Below are 14,919 nucleotides of genomic sequence, written 5' to 3' on the forward strand. Positions count from 1 at the left end.
CTTCGGACAGAAACCTCCGAGCTGCAGTGACTTGTCACGGTGTGGTTCTCTTTTTGTGTCATGTGACCCATGTTGTGGTTAGTGAGCAGCTTACTTTCCTCATCTTATTTCTGCAACACTTCCTGTCCATCACATGAACATGGCAAGCCACTCGAAACTTGTATTTCCTGAATGTACACATTTTCATAAAACCCCTTGCTCTTCTAGTTCATATTTAAAGATCAAACTATGATCATTCGGACACAATGTGGTGTGAATATGAGCACTTGTTTAACTTGAAGTCAAATGTGATGCAGCCATTAAAAACGCATCCGGGAACCAAGTAAAGCTCCTTATAGATTGAATTTATTTTCGAACACAATTGTCAAGAAATGTTTGGACTATAACAAATGGAGTCGTGTTTGATACATTTTGATTTACTTCCCTTTTTCATTTTTAGTTTTAACAAATGTTTTGCCTATTTCCTGCATGGCTCACATTACCAAGCAGCTGCACAGAAACTAAAGAGGGAACGCTGGTTCATCAGTAACACAATGTAACAAAGATTTCTACTTGGAGAGTGAAAGTATATATTTCCAGTTAGAGCTGTGGAGATCTGTCGTATAACAGGCAGGGCAGAACCAGGGCCCTCCTCTCGTTACCTCTCGAATAAGGAAGTTCAGAGTCTAGCTAGTATAGCAGCTTCCTTTTACAGCGTTCAGGGCAGAGGATGAACAAAAAGACTTTTGAAGTTTGCACCATGAAAAGATGAAGATAGCTACTTCGGTTTGCTAGCATACTGTTGGAGAGCAGAGGCAGAACTCTTGAGCTCAGGCTCCCCGGGGAGAAGCAGGATGCCGTGTTATCAGCCATGGTGCCATGGTACGATAAGTCGATCCAAAGCTGAGGATCTACTTTCCAAAGCAGCAAGAGATGGAAGCTTCCTCATCCGGGCGAGTGAGTCCATACAGGGAGCGTATGCCCTCTGTGTTCTGTAAGTTGACATTTTTGGTTTCTTGACAGTTTATCTTAAATGCAATTTCATAGTGGACAATGACAATTGTTTGAAAAATGATCCTTACTATTTAAAGATAAACACTCATTTGTTAATGTGTTTGGAATCAGGTTTAAGAAGAAATTACTCTTATCATAGTTAATTTAACATGATTACAAGTAGTTACATTTCCCCCTTCTATTTGTCGATGTGTCATATCAGATGTTCTGCATGTACTCTCGTAAGGCAAGTCTAATTCCGCTTTATTTGCATACTGTGCTACCACGCCGCAACACCCTGTGCCATCTCCAACTCATAACTTTGAAATAGAAATATCCATTTGAAATGCTTTACAATCTGTTTAGATCGTTTGCTGTACTCAATAAAACACACTCAGCCAGTATTCAGTTTCTTTCACCTACAATGTCATATTCCAGTGACACACATTTGCATTTGATTATCTCTATTAACCACAGATACCAGAACTGTGTGTACACATACAGAATCCTGCCAGATGAGGATACGAAGCTCTCTGTCCAGGTGGGTTGACAGTTTCACAAAAGCCTCCATTATTTTGTACCAAAATCTGTTGAGTTATTATGGCTATAGACTGATAAGTACTAACAGTATATACATGGATGCATGTCTTCATGTGAATGTGAAGATAAAGGGCTTCTTATATCAGAGCTAAAGGTTGGGATGCAGCTCATTGTGTTGCCGCACCTCCACCTGTATTTTAAGACACATATTGGTTACATCCGTCCTCTGGCATCATTTTACATTTGGCCGTGCTAAGGACACGACTTTTAGGATAGCAATGTTTGTCGGTTGTCCACCATTTTGGACTTAAGCATCTCAACATACTGAAAGGATCGCCCTGAGATTGTGTTCATACATTCTGGTGATCACGTGATCTTTCATCCAGCACCATCATGAAGGCATCGTTTCACTTGTCCTATCTGCCTCAGCTGTACTTTGGGTTTAGTTCTAATTGGGAAATGTTAGCATGCTAACAATCTCAAATAAAACAGTAACACAAAACATGCTTAGCATCAGCATGTTTACATTGTTGTTGTGAGCATTTGAACATGCTGTCTTAACGTTTAGCTCAAGACCTCGACTGTGAATAACAATGCCTCACAGAGCCACTCGCATCTATTTAGACCCTTGTTCTTTTCTCAAAATGAATCTAAACAGCTGAGAACTGCTGTGTGTGTTGAACACAATGAAATGAACCACCAGGAGGAAGTGAAAGCCCTTTGCACATGTAATGGAGCATCATCGGCATAGAAACAAAGATATACAAAGTGTTATCGTATTGGAGCATGCCCATTGACCAAAAGAAGCCTATCCTGGGGTACTTGGTAGCAAACATGTGTCGTGTGTACCATCAACAGAATAGATCGTGTGCACGTCTGTGACCCCGCATGCAGGCTGGCAGTTTGAATAGTAGTGGCACCAGTTGTTCCAGTTCCAGCAGGCACTGTCTGTGATGCAAACATTTAATGTGGAATGGCAGTCTGCGGTTTTAGAATAACATTTTGAAAGAGATTAGAGTCGGTTTGCTGTAGAGACACTACATACTGATATACACCAGAACATCAGCAGGAGAGGACTCTTCAAACAATTGTGTGTGTGAAGCGAGATGAAAACAAATGGTCAGAAAGAGAATACATAAAGGTTATAGAGTGACTGCAATGACCGTTCAACCGTTCAACCTTTGAAAGTCTTTGAAGTGCACACACAGCTGCTTGAGGAGCTTAGCTGAGGACATGAGTGCAGATCTAGCATGCTGGAGGAAGCCACAGACGGCACCACTGACGTCACTTGGGAAGTCAAACTAAAAGATGGTGGCACCTGGTCTGGGAAGGAAAGAAACAAAGGTCTTCCAGCCCACCATGTAATGTCCGTTCTTCTGAGCCATGAGGTGAATGACGCTGTATCTGCTCTCCAGGCATCTGAAGGAGTTCCCATCAGGTTCTTCTCTGTGCTCACGGAGCTGGTGGAGGCATATCAGAGTCCCAACATGGGTCTGGTCACTCATCTGCAGTACCCTGTCCACAGGGAGGAGGAGGTAGACGAGGAGCAAGGTCAAACCACTTCTTATTCATTTGATTGGTGGATATTATGTGAAACATTTTAAGATTTGAAAACTCCTAAACATCCTTCACATCTCTGTCCTGCAGAATCCCAGATTCTTCCACCGCAGCTTCCACCCAGGAACTTCGCTGGCAACGATGTGAGAGAAAGTGACTCCATGTCCCTATCGGAAACCTGCCTGATGAGACTGCAGCATATGGACTTGTCCACGTATGGACACATTTACAGAATTGGCAGTGATGCGTATAGCCAGATAATGAATCGTGCAAAGTGTCTGATAATACACTGGCAGTATACGAAGTGTACAATGAGTCATCTGTCTGTGAGCAGTGATTTAACGCTGTTAAAGGTCCCCTATCGTGCAAAATGAACTTTCTGATGTCTTTTATACATAAACATGTGTCCCCGGTTAGTAAGGACACTCGCAAAGTGTCAGACATACAACCCTCTCTCTTTCCCGCCTTATCCACATCTCTAACGGGGAACACCGGAGCTGATCCAGATTTGCTGCGTCATGACGACATTACCAGAGGGGCTGGCTCTACGCTCACGGTCCTCCAAAGGGGCGTGGCCAGCAGCAGCTCTAAAGGGGCGTGGCCAGCAGCAGCTCCAAAGGGGCGTAGCCAGCAGCAGCTCGGTTACATTTAAAGGGCCAGACCCAGAATCAGCACTTTAGTAACAGGGCTGAAATAGAGGGGTATGAGGCATGCTACAATGGGTGATCTGTTTGGTATTTGGAGTAGAACACTTCAGAGACATGTTTTGTATATATGTGGCCCTATAATATATTGTTCTAATATAGTATAATAGGTGAGCTTTAAGTGATTAAACTAGGTTAACAGAGGTTTGAATAATTAAACAGTTTTTAAATTGTTACTGTGTCTTACATTTCCAGAATACCAGAGGAGCATCAACTGGCTATCCAAGAATACTTCCGGACCTCAGTCAGCCTGGATGCTGAACAAGTGCACAATGGTTTCTCTAACCTCCCTGGGCTAAATAAGCTAACGATGGCAATCTGCAAGAATCTAAACAGGTACAGTTAGCAGTCAACAGAATGGCCTAGTCCTATGTCCCCACATGGCCCCAGGCCGCCCACATGGCCCCAGGCCCTGGACCTTCAGGGAGGAGTTGACGTCTCCTGGTATGTGCTTGATCGCAAGAAGCTGAAAGAGACTCAAAATGATTAGGAGGATACACCACTTTTAAAAGTGGTGTATATTTATATATTTTATTATTTGTTTCCTTTGGAGAACATACAGTGGCCCTACGCAAATGTAAAGGTACGAAAGGCCATTTCTAGAGCCAGAGTCTGGTTCTTCTCTTGTGTGCTACTGTAGAAACATGGCGTTCTATTACATTAATCCCAATATCGATCTGTAATTATTCATGATTAATAACAAGTTTGAATGCTAGTATAAACTTGTATCTTGGGTTGAGATCAAAGAAATACACATGTGGTGTTTTAATAAAGAAATGCATGACAAACTGGTGAGAAATCAGTTCGCTAAAGCATGGACAAAGCTGCTGTATGCCCTCTGTGTAATGTGTGCTACACAGGACATGTTCTCGTACTGCAGCTGTCCCTACAGTGGTGACCCTGTCTGCTATCTCACAGTCCTGTGTAGGTCCGTGTGGACATTGGCAAATACATGATGTAGATTACAAAGAATAAGGCTGATTGTCTGCCCTTTATTGTGAGACAGTGAAATATCCCGCATCCTGCCAGTTTTGGAGATCTGTCATAGAACGTTGGACCAACAGCTCTCCCCGGCGATTGGACTAAAACAAGTGAGTTGTACCCTTAACCGTCTGTAAGGAAAACAACACACAGAAAAACGTCCTTGTCATGATATATTATTTCCTTGATGTTCAGATCTCCGGCGATGTAGGTCAATCGGTGCCCTTTAGGCTTGAGCAACTGACAAAGCTGCTCCACTCAATAGAAGATAAGGTACTGTGGATCCTTTTGCCAACTGACCTCGAACCATCTTGTTTATTGACCGACCGACAGTTGGTGTGAGTTACAGATGACAAAGGACTTCTCTATTCTCTCTTCAGGCTAGAAGCTCGATGTTTGAATCTGTTGGGTGTGAAGGAGGTCACAGGAAATCTCTCATACCGCTTGTTACGTTTGAGGTGCTTCTCTAAACTACTTTATTAACAATATTGCAGTGAGCTAATGATGTGCAATGTCTGAAGGTTTCTTGTTAACTTTCCCCATTTCCTCTTTCACTTGCAGGTCAAGCAAGAATCTCTGGGTATCTCCATGAAGATGTTCCTGAAGGTAGACGTTGAAAGTGGGAAGCTCTACTTAAAGAAGTCAAAAGATGGGCCTGAAGACAAGTTTTTTGTGCACAACAAAAGTAAGAAATCCCATCGTGCTCGAACCTCATTCCTTTGTATTATTAGCCCTGCAAGCAATGTGGCTCCAGCAATGGCCGCCTGTCAGTCGGCCACCGCTTTAGACCAACCGACACATGTGTGCTGGGCCTGGACACCTTTACATGGCCGTAACTCTTATCTGGTTTACAACCTGCAGTTAAGCATCAACACGACGCATTTATTAAGAGTGCTATGATTCTTCTTTAGTCCTGCAGTTGGTGAAATCTCAGAAAATGCATGCCAAACTGGTGATCGTGGCGGAGAAGGAGAAAGAGAAGATTCTGCGGAGAGAGTTTGTTTTCGATGACACAATGGTAACAAACGTCTGATCCATTAGCTTGTTCTTGGTCTATTTTAAGTCCCCTAGATTTGGTTAAATATCAATCATTTATAACATATTCATTGACAGATTTGATTGTGGTATGGCAACATTAGGGTGGGGTTCATAAGCATAACACCTTGTCAGCACATTGAGAATTATTATTTTTTTTTTTTTAAATGAACAATTAAGACGAGCATAGATAAAAACATGAACAGAAATGAGATTTGATATAACCAAAATGGGTTTGACATAGCTTGTTCATGTAGAAGCCCTTTGGTAATTATAAGAAGCTGATTATGATATATGTTTTCAGGGCCAAAAGTGAACTCATCAGATATAATGTTTAATTGGGTTCATTTTAAGAAATCACATTTTCATTTTTGTATGTGTCTCGCCAGAAAAGGGAAGGATTTTGCCAACTCCTTCAGCAAATGAAGAACAAGCACTCTGAAAAGCCTGAACCAGACATGATCACGGTGTTTGTTGGCACCTGGAACATGGGTAACAATGTTACAATGATTTGAATTCATGATTAAATGTAACAACAAAGTAAGATACTTCCCTGTAAACCTGCAGGAAATGCTGGTCCTCCCCACAACATCGACTCCTGGTTTCAGTGCAAGGGCCAAGGGAAGACCCGAGACGACACTGCAGACCACATCCCGCATGATTTCTACGTTATCGGAACACAGGAGGATCCTCTGGGCGAGAGGGAGTGGACAGACACGGTCAAAAGCGTGCTGAGGAAAATCACAAACATCACTTTTAAACAAGTAGGTGACTAACAAGCAGTAAGAAACAAACAACTGAATGCAGACGCAGAGCAGTAATGCTTTACTTCATCTTCTCACCTCCAGGTGGCGACCCACACTCTGTGGAACATTCGGATTGTGGTCCTGGCCAAGCCTGAGCACGAAAACAGGATCTCCCACGTGTTCTCAGACAGCGTGAAGACGGGGATTGCCAACACTCTGGGTGAGCAATCCAACTCTACGACAAGCAATTTAATATCCTCTTATCAAAGTGAATAACACAAATCACTGATGTTTTGATATTTTGATATTTTGTAGGAAACAAGGGAGCAGTGGGAGTTTCCTTCATGTTCAACCGTTCATCGTTTGGCTTTGTCAACAGTCACCTGACCTCGGGAAGTGAGAAGAAGCTCAGGTTGGTAACAGAGAACAAAGCCAGCGAGTCTACATGTATCAGTAACACTATAAACGAATCAAACTAAAACTGTAATGTCAGTGTCTTTACTATTTTCTTTAGTAGCAGTTGCAAGTTCTTTCTGGACTCTCATACATACAAACTGCCTAGGCACTCAAACTGGTGGAAGTTGTTGTAGTCAGAAGGTACAGGAAAGGAGCTCTGCAGAGGCTTCTACTGAAGTTGACAACATCTAGAAAAGGGTTATCAAACACTTACTGAATACATCCTAATACTATGTTTAGTTAAATCATTGTGGGTAGGTAAAATAGCTCGCTATCTTAACCTTCAATCACTATTAAATAAACAGTTAAAGAATTGTTTATTCACTAGTAGTGTCAATTGATTCAAAATGGTCTTAATCACAATAATAATCCTGTGATTAATCATGATTTATCACATGGTCAGAATACTAGTATTGACTTGCATCTAGGAAGGACATAACACAAATATGTGTTTGGTGTTGTGATAAAGGAATGTATGACAAACTCGTGAGTGAAATCAGTTTAATTGTTAGCATGAAGTTGGACATTTTGCTCAAGGTATGGACAAAGCCGCTGGCATGGAGAGCCGGTGTAATGTATGGGCATATATATATATATATATATATATGTATGCTTACAATGAAAGTGCAAAATACATTAGCAAAATAAAAATGTGAGCTAACAGAAAATCCTCCATATTAGTTTAATACACACAGTTAAGCTAGCACACACTATTGTATGAACATATAGGTTCACCTGCTGAATTAAAAACAGAACACATGAAGCAAAGAAAGTGAAAAGCATGAAGCAGGTTCAGGCAGGAGGCGTATGGATTCACACTTAAAGTATTATCCTACAGAACAGAACAGCTTCAGGAACAGAGATAACAGCTGATCCTTTACAACACACACTATATGCTATGTTTAGCTTGTTACTAACACTTTATTCCTGCTAGTAGGCTAATCCCCATTTTTTCAAAATGAAACTGATTACATCATTTTTTAAGTAACTAAGGGATTACAGTTACCTATTTTTGTATCTTGATTACATAATCCCATTACAACATTACCGTTCCCATTACAACATTACCGTTCCCATTACAACATTACCGTTCCCATTACAACATTACCGTTCCCATTACAACATTACCGTTCCCATTACAACATTACCGTTCCCATTACAACATTACCGTTCCCATTACAACATTACCGTTCCCATTACAACATTACCGTTACCATTACAACATTACCGTTCCCATTACAACATTACCGTTACCATTACAACATTACCGTTCCCATTACAACATTACCGTTACCATTACAACATTACCGTTAAACCCAGGCGATGAGGGTCCGTACTGATGTCCAGTGGTCTCCAGTCAGATCCAAATACTAGCTTGTGCCACTTCCTCTGCTTTCTTTGGCATTGGCACAAATGTATTAATAAACATGTCCCTATGTAGATACACGAGGAAGATACAGATTGTGTTATGAGTATGTGTAATTTAAAGATAAGCATGTGTGTGTGGACTTCCCAGCAGCGCTAACGAGCTCACTGTGACTGCTTTAGCCACTGTTACGAGAGTTGAGACAGTGATGCCTGAGATATTAACTCATTATGCCCTTGGTGGTGTATTTGTACAACAATAGTCACTACTGCTTTTAGTTTATCTAACGGTTACAGAGTTGTCGAGGATTTAAGCTTGTTCACTTACTGGAGGTTAAAGGAAACATATAGCCTACGCTTTATTTTGTTTAACACATTCAAGCAATAATATTATTTATTGCCGACATGCAATACATTTCAATTTATTTGCAGACGAAATCAAAACTACACAAACATCCTGCGATTTGTGAATCTGGGGGATAAGAAGCTCAACCCGTTTGACATCACACACCGCTTCACGCACCTCTTCTGGCTCGGGGATCTGAACTACCGCGTTGAGTTCCCCTCCACGGTGAGTTCTTTTGGATTGTAACACAAACACAAAATAATGTACTTTGATGCAAAATAACGTTTTTGCTACCACTGGATATATAACGTTTGTGTTGATATCTTAATAACAAAATGCTAATTATATAATCTATGTTTGTTTTATAAATACATGTTTGCATTGCTGTAGTTCAGTGGTATATAAAAGAGCGTGCTGGATGTCAGGTGTTTACATGCTCAGCTGCTAACGCTGTTAGGCAGAAAAGTCACTTCTCTCCACTGTTTCCCTTCACAGGAAGCTGAACACATTGTGACGAAGATCAGACAGCAGCAGTACCAGGAACTCCTCAGCAGAGACCAGCTCAACACGGAGAGGGAGGATGGAAAGGTCTTCTTGCATTTCGGTGAGCCTTGGATCATATTCATTCATAAAGAAATGCAGCGTGTGAGACCTGTATGTGCTTTTCAGATTCCTAAGGAAGGCAAGTGAGAAACATATTCTGTTGATAACATGTTGTAAGTTTAATCAAAATGATTATATGTCTTACTTAATCCCTGGTTAGAAAACAATGTTTTGCTACGTTTATTTTCCCAGGTTCCTTTTTTTTATCTGAGTTTTGGTAGATTCTTTTTTCCTGTAAGGACATGTTCCCCAGGTGTTGTTTTGTAATACTCTCTTTAGCCACAAGAGGCTATAACAAGTTGTCAGTTTACAGTACATCAGGGGTGTCCAAACCTTTTCATGAGGGCCACATACAGAATAATATAAGAAGGACTGGGGGCCACTTATAGAGGTGAGGTATATTGCCTCGTAAATGAAGTTATAAGTTAGCAAAATGTAGGTAAATTAGGCTTGATACATGAATACACTTTAAGAAAACAGCCGCCTGCATCACAGCTCTCCATAGGGTTCATTTCTCTGATCGGCAGCTCATCCCCTAAAACAGAAGCCTCAGAGGGATTATAATAACATGAAATATGAAGGGTCTATTTCAAGCTTGTTATGTACATAACTTATTGGGCTTTTTCTTTATCAACTAAGATTTGTTAGAACATGTTTTCAAAAGTTGGCTTATTAACACATGAATACTACTGTGTTATATATTTGTACATATACATTAATAAGTACAATATAAGAAAAGCACAAGTTTCATTTGTGGGCCATATTTCATTATACTTTTTAATTTGCTGAGGGCCGTTTCAAAATGGCCGCGGGCCGCATTTGGCCCCTGGTGTAGATACAAAATAAAACACGTCTTCTTAACAATGATTTCATTATGTCTGTAGATGAAGAGGAAATTACGTTTCCACCAACTTATCGCTTTGAAAGAGACACGCGAGAGAAGTACGCCTACACGAAGGCCAAAGCCACAGGGGTAAGCTTGTGTCCGACGTCTTGTCCCTGACCCCTGACCCCTGACATGCCCCATAGTGCAGACACTGTGAAACTACACCACTGAACATAACTCTCATTTGACACAGAACATGGGTTTCGCTTTTAGCCATCCAGGTCAAAGACTCCATGTGAAGATATATTCTCATCTACAGGCTCCAGGATACATTTCACACACTTCTCTTTTAGATTATTGAACCTCACACATTTTGATCTCTTGAATTGATCCATACCAGCAAGAATGTTTGATCATAGTTTATACCAGAAATAACATAGCCTCCCTGCTGCTTTTTAATACTTCAAATGTTTTAAAGCTGTATCTGGCAAAAGCTTGTAATGAGTCTTTGTGGGTGTATCATGACTTTAACTCTACAGACAAAGTACAACTTGCCCTCATGGTGTGATCGGGTCCTTTGGAAGTCGTACCCCCTGGTTCATGTTGTCTGCCAAGCATATGGTGAGTCATTGGAGAACATGTATGGAACTGATTTATTCTACAGGGTCTGTCAGGTCTGGTTTTTAAAAAGCTCTCTAATATCTTAAGTGTTCAAGAAAAAGGAGACTATTTTCAGTTTTTTTAAATCCTATGAAATTGTTCCAATGAATGCTCTTTGAGTTGTAGTTCAGGTGAACATTACAGAAGAGATTCTTGTTTGAAGGCCAGGGTCTCTCATATGGTGCATGCTTTGTCCCCGGAGAGCACTGGACATTGTTTTATATTGTAAAATGTTCCACTCAGCATAGAACTTTGTCCAAATTCATAACAACTTTAAATATCAACATTAGATCAGCCTCAAAGATCCATCATTGGTCAGGCAATAGCAGATGTATGACATCTAACGGCCAGATTACATTTAAATAAATATGAAAAGTAAATGTTTCATTAAATAAAAAAATCTGATTTACTCCGTTTTTAAAACATACTAATTTCACCGACAATGTTTCTTCCTGGAAAATACCAAGGAAAATGATTAAAAGATTATTTGTAAAAGATGAACCTGTTTAGATAACTTTTCAGTAGGAGCACCTAACCCCTGAACATGTTTGATTATGCTCTCTGCAGCTCTAAACTAAACTAACTAAAGGGGGGGTTTAAAGGCAAGGGCCTTTACCAGAGAGGGGGGGTTTAACAAAAGAAGACAGCTGTAGGGACTAAAGTCATGTTATCTCAGCGCCTGCTGCACACTTTCACCATTCTTGGTTTAATATTTCTCTTCTGAGTGCACACACAGGTCTCCTCACAAAGTGTGAGAAAATAAAACCCTCTCTCTTTTCCTCCTTACCCAAATCTCTAAAAACGGGGGAACAACGGAGCTGATCCAGATTTTCTGCCAATATGACGTAATTTTGGAAATGTGGGCTGGTTTTAAAACGTTGCTATCAGAAACAATGCACGTCGTGTTTTGGAAGTAATATGGTCTTGCTTTACATTAGCAAGTATCGCTAACACTCAGAGCTAACCTGTACTGCAGAGAGTATGTGTAGAGAAGCAGGAAATACAAGGAACTCACCTTGTGGTAAACCTGAGAGTGAAAAAGCATTGTAGCTCCATACTGTTCCAGACATAATTATTGATATGGTTTTGAACATGATATGGCGTTTACTCATGGCAGCATTTAACTGAGTTTCTGGGTAGAATTCCCAGGCACAAGCTCCCCCCCAACCCTCTTCTTTTTTTAAAGCTACGGACCCAGAATCAGCACTTCTCTAACAGGGCTGAAATAGAGGGATATGAGGCTAGAATGGGTGATCGGTTTGGTTTTTGGAGCAAAACACTTCATAGACATGTTTTTTATATATTTGTATATATCTGAGACCTATAATATATGCCTACAAATAGTATAATAGGAGACCTTTAACAAAAGAGCCCTGTTAATGATATTTAGTGAGACAGACTCATTGTTCCAAACTTTCCAATCTACAGGTTGCACTAATGACATCATGACCAGTGACCACTCACCATTATTTGCCTCGTTCGAGGTGGGAGTAGCCTCACAGTTCGTCTCCAAGCAAGGTAAGACCACCATCTCTGGCTCCCTGCAGTAATGATTTCCTTTCCGGGGTTACAGGGTGATGTTGTCACTTTTACATTTTCAGACATGAACAGTGCACCTCAAGGTGGGATACAGATCAGGAACTGCATAGCCACCTTGATGACCAAGTCAAAGACCAAGTTCTTCATCGAATACCATTCCAGCTGCTTGGAGAGTATGTCTGTGTGACTGACCCTATCACTTTGGATTCTGCTGTAAAACGCTTCAATGATGAAAACTAATATTTCTTTAATTGTCTACAGAAAAAGTCAAGACTATAGAAGGAGAGAACATGGAGAAATCGGATGGGTCAATAAAAGTTTCCTTTAGAAACCAAGTTGAGGTAAATAAGAAAGGAGCTTTCAGTGTGTGCTTGTTGTGGTAAGAAATCATAATGATGTTGTCTTCTTCCTCCTTTCAGCTCACCCCCATCATCTCTGACCCAGAATACCTGTTGGACCAGCACATCCTCATCTGCGTGAAGTCCACAGACTTTGACGAGTCCTATGGTGACTGACTCACATGTACTTTGTAATATGCAGTAATCTGAGCAGGATTTACAGTTTGCTGGTGTCTTCTTCCCAAAGGTGAGGGCTGTGTTGCCCTGAGAGCAGCTCAGTTCTCCTACAGAGAGTTCCAAGTGACACTGACTCACCACGGAGAGAAGACGGGCGTGCTGACAGGCGGCATCCAGTTACCCACCTCGGAGTGCAAGCCCACTGAGAAGTTATACGGTCAGCACATCTCATCAGGACTTCACATATTCAACTCTTCTTACTTCAGTTCTTTAGGCATTCATTCCTCTTTTTATACGCTTGCAGATTTCATCAAAATCGAAAGCTCTGATGACACCGGCTCCTCAAAAGGAAAAGGCGTTGACGCCAACAAGTAAGACGTATTTTCACCTGTGATTACTGTCAAATAACTGAGACGTGACTTCAGTTTGTGATGATTTCTGTCTTCTGTTGACAGGTTTTCTGTCACACAATCACATGATATTTCTAACCCCAATTACATGGGCATTTCCTTCAGAAGTGGCAATGTGGTAGATAAAGGTTGGAGTTACAGCCTGCCACAGAAAAGTCTTCCAATCGCTGGCCAAGGGAGCAAAGACACCAAGAAGGGGGGCTATGATGTGGGCTCACGAAGCCCCACAGGAAAGCATCTCAATCCCATGTGAGTGCCTGTTGTTTATGCATTTCATATCATCTCAGTGGTCAAACTACAAAAATACATTATTTACATACACTCTTTTAATACAGAGCGAGTGGAGGGGTTTGATATTCTGAGAAAAAAAGTTGAAAATTCACAGGAAAAATACTCTCTCTCTATGGAAAATGTTTACAAATATTCACATTTGTATTGTGAATGTAGGCCTTATCTTCTCAGAATATCTCCTGAATCTCCGTAATAATTGTTTTTTAACTACAATGACCCTCATGCACTGTCTGAATGAAACTGAACTAACCCTTCTGTAGGGGGGAGGAGGAAAAGGTGTCAGGGATGTTTGACAATCCGTTATACGGTTCGATGGGGAAATCACGGGGCAAGGACCAAGACCATCAGCAGAAGGACCTCTTCACACCTCCAGATCCCAACTTTACAACCTCCAATGCAGCAGACGGAGACCCTGATCGCCCCCCGCTGCCCACCCCACGCATCCGGTCCTTCACCTGCTCCGAGACAAAACCCCAGCCTTCCACCCCCGTCTCCTCGCATCCCTCAACATTCAAGAAACCAGTGGCGCCATCGCGCTCCGAAGGGGGGGTGGCACAGAGCCGGCCCCCTCTGCCTTCCAAGTCCCGGCCGGGCCTGCCGGAGCCCCAGAACCCCCAAGACTACAGGGACAGCTCCGAACTCCCCAGCAAACACAGACTGCCTGCAAAACCTGGCCAGCCGCAGCCTCACAAAGACTGTAAGTACAAATGTGTTTCTCTTATTGCAAGACTCTTAAATCATACATTTCCCAGCAAATACAATACATTTAATGATGCAGAAACTGTCTTCACATAGTGCACCCTGAAGTCACCAAGATGGGCCGTTCTGTGAAGTGAGGCCGGACCACAGCGACTGCACAGCTTCCGGCTCTGCATCATGGGAGCCAGGCCTTCCCCCTGCTATATGTATCACATACTGTATGAGTGACTATTATTTAGTAACTACTGAATATTTCTACATTTTTTATGGTGTGCCTTTTCACTTTCTTGCTAAAGAGAGCAATACCACTTTAATGTCAGTATGCTAAATATTACGCTATAGCAAGTTAGCTAATCTAGCATGCAATCTTGTAGTCTAATAAAAAGTGCTGAGCAACACATTTTCAGACTTAATTTCTGCTAAGCTTTCATAAAAAAAAAAAAGTTTGGAAATAGACTGCTTATAAACAATTGTGTTACTTTGGATGTGGAGTTTCACACTATAGTAGCTAACGAATGTTACGGCACAGTATTATCTGCATACACATTAACATGTTTGCCCTTGAGATGTAAAATATATGCTCAAAATCTCAGCTAAACTGTGTTATTTAAGATCTTTTTTTAAACCTGAACTCATAATCATTGCCTGTTTAATAAAAACCTCAGTGAGACCAA

At 41.3% G+C, this 14,919-nt stretch overlaps 1 protein-coding gene across 3 annotated transcripts; it reads left to right on the plus strand.

Annotated features, from left to right (window-relative positions):
• The first annotated feature begins 4 nt into the window (after positions 1-4).
• On the plus strand, positions 5-14,919 carry inpp5d (inositol polyphosphate-5-phosphatase D). Of its 3 annotated transcripts, none has more exons than XM_034080730.2 (27): positions 5-973; positions 1,450-1,513; positions 2,928-3,063; positions 3,160-3,283; positions 3,969-4,109; positions 4,780-4,864; positions 4,950-5,027; positions 5,135-5,212; positions 5,316-5,439; positions 5,666-5,772; positions 6,179-6,281; positions 6,357-6,553; positions 6,638-6,755; positions 6,851-6,947; positions 8,789-8,927; positions 9,198-9,306; positions 10,190-10,278; positions 10,671-10,752; positions 12,220-12,309; positions 12,393-12,503; positions 12,592-12,671; positions 12,750-12,837; positions 12,916-13,062; positions 13,150-13,216; positions 13,301-13,504; positions 13,807-14,243; positions 14,325-14,919. In XM_034080730.2, coding segments are annotated over exons 1-27 (3,237 nt in total). In that variant the 5' UTR covers positions 5-833; the 3' UTR covers positions 14,327-14,919. The 3 variants fall into 3 exon arrangements, with proteins under 3 accessions (XP_033936621.1, XP_033936620.1, XP_033936622.1); XM_034080729.2 differs by having other exon boundaries at positions 14,342-14,919; XM_034080731.2 differs by having other exon boundaries at positions 13,361-13,504; positions 14,342-14,919.

Source organism: Pseudochaenichthys georgianus, chromosome 4 (assembly GCF_902827115.2).
Source record: "Pseudochaenichthys georgianus chromosome 4, fPseGeo1.2, whole genome shotgun sequence".
NCBI classification, from domain to species: domain Eukaryota; kingdom Metazoa; phylum Chordata; class Actinopteri; order Perciformes; family Channichthyidae; genus Pseudochaenichthys; species Pseudochaenichthys georgianus.

What these genes read in the sequence shown, in the direction of transcription:
- inpp5d (XM_034080729.2), top strand. Translation starts at nt 834, where the DNA reads ATGCCGTGTTATCAGCCATGGTGCCATGGTACGATAAGTCGATCCAAA. An exon ending in CAGCATATGGACTTGTCCAC is followed by an intron (nt 3,284 to 3,968) that starts GTATGGACACAT and finishes TTACATTTCCAG; the next exon opens with AATACCAGAGGAGCATCAAC. An exon ending in GGAAGTGAGAAGAAGCTCAG is followed by an intron (nt 6,948 to 8,788) that starts GTTGGTAACAGA and finishes ATTTATTTGCAG; the next exon opens with ACGAAATCAAAACTACACAA.